Genomic DNA, 7,056 nt, shown 5'->3' with positions numbered 1-7,056 from the left:
CCTGAGAATTTTCCAGAATCTATAGGATAAATCAAATTTAGACACCATACCCTACTGCACTGTGCTTGAAGTTAATTTTAATCTTAAATGTTTCTAATGTTCCTTCGTGTGGAAGAGGACCTTTCAGCCTTATATTTTAACCTTTTATGTTTAAAGATTCTAGTCCTTCATGAAAAGATGTTTTCACTTATGGTAACAGTTTAATATTGGTTTATTTTCTGTACAAATCATTGCTTTGTCATCTTAAAAAAATAATTAACTACTGAAAGAATTTTAACAGTTGAATTCACTTTTTTGACCTTGGTGATCTGTTCTTCAGATACTCCATGATTCATGGTCAGCATACTGGGGCTTATTCTTATTGCTTAAAAAGCTTTTTTAAAGTGGTGACAGGTGTAGACAGTTCTGTAGGAGCTTAAACATTCCCTTTCTATGCTGTCTTTTACTATTCTCTTGTCCCATCTAAATTGCTGCAGAAGAGGGTAGATGTCCTGTAACTGAGGAAGAATTTAATGCTAGAGTATACTTGGATATTCAAGAAAAAAAAATCAGCCTTTTTCTTTATGCGTTGTTCAGAGTTTGAAACTATTTGTTCCAAGCATATTTTAAGCCAGTGTTGTTGCCCTGCCAGTGGAGACCCTGTTTCTTGAGATTGCAGGTGATGACATGGTGGTGACTGACAGGAGATGCACCCCGTAGAGTTTAGATCCCCCTCTGCAGCTCTGAAACACGCGCCATTTTTCTGGCACTGTTCTTTTATTTCAAATTTGAGTTAACGTATTTTCCAGACCAGATAAGACCTGGTGAAAGACTTGGCTTCTAATGTTAAGATGCTAAGGAACTTAATGGACTGACTTGGGGTGGTTTTTCACTTTCATCTCCTTTTGCTTCAGCTTTGTCTGTGATGGCTGCCTAAAGAAAACAGGAAGAACCAGGAAAGAGAACAAATTCTCTGCTAAAAGTAAGATACTGACACACCACAAATAATTCGTTAAGAATGGGGAAGAGGTGGATTTTAGGCTCATTTTGCATTTAATTCAGGGTTGGGTTTTGTTTGGGGTTTTTGAGTTAAAGGCAGGTGCTTTTGGTCAGTTCTGAATACCAGTTCCATGATGCTGAGAATGTTTGCATTCACAGATGATGTCTTTGGTTAATAGTCTGTTGTAGAGGGCTAACACACTTTTTTAGAGCACTGCTAATGCAAGATACACATCCTTTTATCTTAATTGTCGTATTAATGGTTTTGGGAAACGGTTACGGTGTGACTGCAGTCTAACTTAAATTTATGATAACCTGTACAAGTTGCCATGCTACTCCTGTTCTTGAAAGCTTTGATGGAGAAAAGGGTTCAATCACAAAAAAACCCTAAACCACTCTGTAGACATTTACTCTTGATCAAGGCAGCTGATTTGAAGGCACTGTAGGAAGAAATTGGTGCAATCAGTCTGTTCTATAGACTAAATAAGTCTTTCACAAGCTTCTTAGGTTGGTGTACTTACAAATAGTGAGCATTTACATTTCTGCTTAAAAAATAATAAATATATACATATATATATCTGGCCAACCAATAGCATCAAGATTCAGCAAATGAGTCAGTGAATGGATTCAACATCTGAGTCTTTTTCCAAAATCTCCAAAATAAAAACTCCCTAGATTCACCAAGAATACAGAAAAAATACAAGGGTTCTCTTACAGTTTGTATCGGGTTTTATTTTGAGCAACATGTATGTATTGCATACTTCACATAGTACAGAGATGTGTTACTGAAAGGTGTCTAATTGGAAAATGAGAAGCTGATTGGCAGCTATGTCACTCTGCAGGGGTAATGTGCAGCAATGAGTCGGGCCCTGTTACACCAGAAGTCTTGCACTCCCTTTCAGCTTCAGGTTTTTGTCAGTTAGAGTTATGCTTGTACTACTTTTGTATGAAGGTCGTTTGAAAATGAGAAACTTTTAAACTAACTATGTTACTTGCAGATAACATAGGTAACTTGCAGAAAGAACAAGTAAATACTTGTTCTTTCCATTACTGATATACATTCTTTCGGTAAGTGCGGAGACTAACTTGGCTAGTGTGGCTTTATAGGCAGAATTCACTTCCAAATGCAACGTCAGCTCTTGAAGCTATGTCTGAGAGCAGTGTTTTGTAATCCAGTTCAAGTAACAAAGAGCTTCTTACTCAGGAGGAGCCAAAATTGTGATTGACTTTTAAGACAGATAGAAATTGAGTTGAAATATGGAGTCTTCGTTTAAATAATGCATAAACCATCAACCTGCCTGCGGGTGAAAAGCAGCTCACCCCATCTAGAAGTATTAGTGTTTAAAGATAAAGCTTTAATTTACTATTGCATGCTGCGTACATTAAAAGTCATTTTTCATTAAACTCTGAGAAATCACATTTGAACAGTTCAGTTTTGGATGTATTTGGAGCTGTATTTTTCTCTTGCAGGGTTACCAGCTACTAGACTTGGTACCTTCTTGGAGAACAGAGTCAATGATTTCTTAAGACGACAGAACCACCCTGAGGCAGGAGAGGTTACAGTTAGGGTGGTACATGCATCTGACAAAACTGTCGAAGTAAAACCCGGAATGAAAGCAAGGTATGTTCCTTCTATTTCTAATACTGCTTCCTTTGGGGGGAGGTGAAAGCTATTTGAATTTACTTACATGCTATGGTTTTGAAAAAATACTCTTTTATTCAACACTTCGCTACTGACCAGTTTGTGAAAGACAGATGTTACAGCAGCATGTTCATTAGTTGTGATGAATGTCAGCTGTTTCACAGTGAGAAGTGTATGCCTTGCATTTGAGTAGTCTATAAGCATTTAAAATTGCACTAAAATTAGACTTTCAGCAGCCTTCATCAGTGTTGCCTTTACCTAGTGGCATGTATTCTCTAATATGTGAATATATTTGGTATTCCTCTTTACCCTCTGATACGCAGATTTGTAGACAGCGGAGAGATGGCAGAATCTTTCCCTTATCGAACAAAAGCGCTTTTTGCCTTTGAGGAGATCGATGGTGTAGACTTGTGCTTCTTTGGTATGCATGTACAGGAGTATGGCTCGGACTGTCCTCCACCCAATCAAAGGTGAGGAGCTGTGTGAAAGTTTGGTTTATTTTGGTACTGTCTCAGTTGGGTGAACCTTCTGAAGTTCTGGGCATGGAGCTTCAGTGTTGCATTTGTGAAGACTCTTAGTGCTTTTACCTTCTAGAAACAAAGTAGCTTCTGTAGGGAATATGTCAGTTGGGGTCTCTTCCTACTGAGGATAGTGTCTTGACAGACAGTGTTGCCTCAAGGATCAGTTGTCAGCATTCTTAGGGAAGGGATTGGACAATTTTAGAGAGGAGGCTAGGATATCAAAAGAAGGCTGAGTTTCTAGATGTAAATAAGAATTGGAGGCTTTGAAGATTGCTGTTACATTGGATGTTTTCAATGTATAAAAATAACGTGAATAAATTTGTACAACTACTTTAAAATTCTTGCACCTCATCATGCCTTTTGTGTTTGTTTTGGGTTTTGTTTTGTTTTTTAGGCGAGTGTATATATCTTACCTTGACAGTGTTCATTTCTTCCGCCCTAAATGCTTGAGGACTGCTGTCTATCATGAAATACTAATTGGATATCTAGAATACGTCAAGAAGCTAGGGTAAGATTTTTTAAATACTTTTCTGTGCAGCATGTGTGCTAGGTAGTTCTTAATGCAAATGCAGCTACATCCTGTGGTGCCTAAATATCAACTGGTGATAGAATAACTTGGTCACAACTGTGTATAGTTGAAAAGAAGAGACAAAAAGACAAAGCCTCTCCTGAAGGAGAGGCTAATGCTTCAGATGTTTTGAAGTTTCCAAATTTATGTAAAACTTAAGTCCAAATAGAAAAAGTGAGCCTTTTATCTGGACCATAAGATTTTGCTGGCCGTGTTGATAGTGCAGCCCTTGTATAATGCCAGTGCTTTAATCAGGTCATTCCTTAGGGCTGGCAAGTTCTTACCCATATTTATAAGGAGAAAGGTAAGTGTATTTTGTCTGTGCTGATTTACTCTTAACAGCTGTATAAGGCCACTAAAAAACCTCTTATAGAATGAGTAGCTGAAATTGTGAGAAACTGAAAAGTTAGATGAGAAAGAGAAGAGTATACTTTAGATAGCACAAAAGAGAACACAGAACAACTGAAGAAATAAGAAAGGTAGAAATTAAATTACTATGATTATGGAAGTAGAAAAGGCAGTGAAGGAAACATCAATCTACTGTCAAAGGTATCTGTTGTAGCTTGGCAGAGTTATTTATGAAGAAATTGTTAGGGACTCTGTTTAGAAAAATTAGAGGAAAAATTAGGGGAGTCAGATTGGAGGTGGATGGTACTGTCTTCAGTACCTTCGTGAGATGGTATGTTCCTTAGGACTTCAAAGGCATATACTAGACTTTTCTGCCCTTTTTATTGTGTATTTTCTAACCTGTGAGTCTGAAAAAAATTGCTGCTTAGCAGTCAGACCTCAGTTTTACTTAAGGCTGTTTTCTGAGCTGATGGCTAACATCAGGTTCTCATTTGGGGAAAACAATATTGGTCATACAGTATCATCTCTCCCTTCTCGGGCAGAAGGAATGACAATTGGCTGCAGTTTCCAGGGTTTGGGTAGCATTCTGCAGAGCTGTTTCTCAACATGGCAAAGATGGCTATTTTTCTCTAACTTGACATCTGATTATTCCTCCTACTGGAGTTCTTTTCAAAAACTAATAGAAAAGAACTGAAGATGAAAAAGTGTTCTCTGTGGTTTCATCTTCTCTGCAGCTGTTACTGTTTGGATGTCATCTGTCTTCATACTATTTAGGTTGTACACCCAATGGCATAGGTTAATGGTGACTGTTTATTCCCAGATAAAATAGTGAAACCTTCCAAAAGTGATTCTCAAAGTTAAAAACCAGAGGATTTACAGTAAAAAAAGTGAATTGTGTTTAAGTAAAACTGGTTTTTAAAATGTTGCTAGATAAGATTTAGATTAGATATTAGGAAAAAATTCTTTCCTGTGAGGGTGGTGAGACACTCGCATAGGCTGTCCAGGGAAGCTGTGTCTGCCCCATCCCTGGCAGTGTTCAAAGCCAGGTTGGACTGGGTTTTGAGCAACCTGGTCTAGTGGAAGCTGTCCCTGCCCTGGAATTAGATTATCTGTTAGGTCCCTTCCAACCCAGAGCATTCTGACTGCACTGTCTCAGGAAAAAGAATTCTGGCTTTTAGTACTGAAATACTTAGTAATACTAAATAGAAATACTCCCTATTTCTCTCATTAGTTAATTGGGAGGTGGCAATTGTATATCTGTATGAGGCTTTGATTTGTATCCAGACTGAAAAATATGCATGCTGCATATAAATTACTCCACATATAGTGCTGAATTTAAAAAAATTAGTGAAAAGATGGTAATGCTATTGCATTAATGAAGCCGGGATGAACACTAGAATTAAAATCTTGGAGAGCTGTAATTATTGTCCAGCTGGTAACACCAGCCAACTCTGTGGTAGCTCCATCTTGTGGCAGAGAGGAGAGCAAATTCTAGTATTAATTATCAGGACCTACATGTACTTTTTTTTTTTTGATTTAATGTTGCTAGGTATACTACTGGTCATATATGGGCATGCCCACCTAGTGAAGGAGATGACTACATCTTCCATTGCCATCCTCCTGACCAAAAGATACCCAAACCCAAACGACTGCAAGAGTGGTACAAAAAGATGCTGGACAAATCTGTGTCAGAGCGCATCGTCCATGATTACAAGGTTTGTGAAGTGTATGTTTGTATTGGGGGTGGGCTTGACCACTCTTGTCTTGCTTTCTTCCTTGCCTTCTGCATTGTGCCTGATTCTTGAAGCTTACTGGTTTAGTTTTAAATTAATTGAGCACTAAAAGTTTAAAGTCTAGTCCTTTCAGAGCACGTAGCTTCTGAAATCATTCTAGCAAGAGATTTGAAATGACTTCTTAGAACAAATTAAATTATTGAGGAATACTGTAAAAGAGCGCAGATCTCGTTTCATTAACATAAAAATTATATGGACTTTGTAATCTTCCTGTGTTAAATAAAATTTCAGGGTTAGGCTGCTGATGCAGTTAGAAATGTATAAAATCTTTGGAGTCATCAGGGCTTTAACTAGTGTTGACAATATAGCAGTGATTTGTCCCATTTGGTAAGTATGTGTATTGGGGTCTAACACATGTTTTAAATGTATTTGTTGAACTGTCTGTAACTGATGCAGTGTTAAATCTGCACTTAAAATGTGCTCTCAAAATGAAATATTAAGCTGGTCCTTGATCTGCCTTTTTTATCACAAACTGAAAAGGCTGCCTTTACTTGTGTGACTTGTAACAGTGGTAACCAAGTGTTTTGCTCTTTTCAGGATATATTTAAGCAGGCAACAGAAGATCGTCTAACAAGTGCAAAAGAGCTGCCTTACTTCGAAGGAGATTTCTGGCCTAATGTTCTAGAGGAGAGCATTAAGGAACTAGAGCAAGAGGAAGAAGAACGAAAGAGAGAGGAAAACACTAGTAATGAAAGCACGGATGTAAGGATGCCTCTGCTATTTCATGAGCTAATGTAAAAGTTGTGCTTATATATGGCTAATTAAAAAGAAAAAAAAAGGGCCAGGCACTGGTTAAGTGGCTTTCTCACCTTTGTAGCTTCACTCTAATACAAGTTTCAATTTTACATTTTGTAAATTACAACTATTAAAATATCACCCAGCTACACTGGTATGAGCAGTGGCTGTTCATATGGCTGTAAACTGAATTAATTACCGAAGTCAGTTAGATTGAAACAGCTGCTAGTTGAATATTTTGCTGCTGAAATCCAGTTAATATCGGTGTCCATGCTGCAACCTTAGCCTGACTTGGAAGCTTTTTCATTAAGCTTTAGCTTTTGAATAGTGGCTAAGTCTTTTCTTTATAACTTATTTATAATACCGGTCTTAGCAGAATGTTCTGAGAAAGTGACAGAATGCTTTGATTTAGTAATTTACACTGTAAAGGGATTTTTTTAGTAGAAAGCTTTAAGGCATTGTGAATCTGAA

General features: G+C 37.6%; 1 protein-coding gene across 1 annotated transcript in view; it reads left to right on the top strand.

Annotated features, from left to right (window-relative positions):
* The window catches only part of EP300 (E1A binding protein p300), a gene marked incomplete at its 3' end in the record, with an annotated part of 59,876 nt that overhangs the window by 46,940 nt on the left and 5,880 nt on the right, over positions 1-7,056 (top strand). Inside the window, 6 exon segments of the mRNA XM_010015441.1 lie at positions 894-961; positions 2,449-2,599; positions 2,944-3,090; positions 3,536-3,649; positions 5,607-5,772; positions 6,388-6,552. Of these exon segments, the coding sequence (XP_010013743.1) occupies positions 894-961; positions 2,449-2,599; positions 2,944-3,090; positions 3,536-3,649; positions 5,607-5,772; positions 6,388-6,552 (811 nt within the window).

This window comes from Nestor notabilis, unplaced genomic scaffold (genome assembly GCF_000696875.1).
Source record: "Nestor notabilis isolate BGI_N333 unplaced genomic scaffold, ASM69687v1 scaffold905, whole genome shotgun sequence".
In the NCBI taxonomy this organism is placed as follows: Eukaryota; Metazoa; Chordata; class Aves; order Psittaciformes; family Psittacidae; genus Nestor; species Nestor notabilis.
The sequence above is the reverse complement of the archived record's forward strand: the minus strand, read 5'-3'. Positions and strand labels throughout refer to the sequence as shown.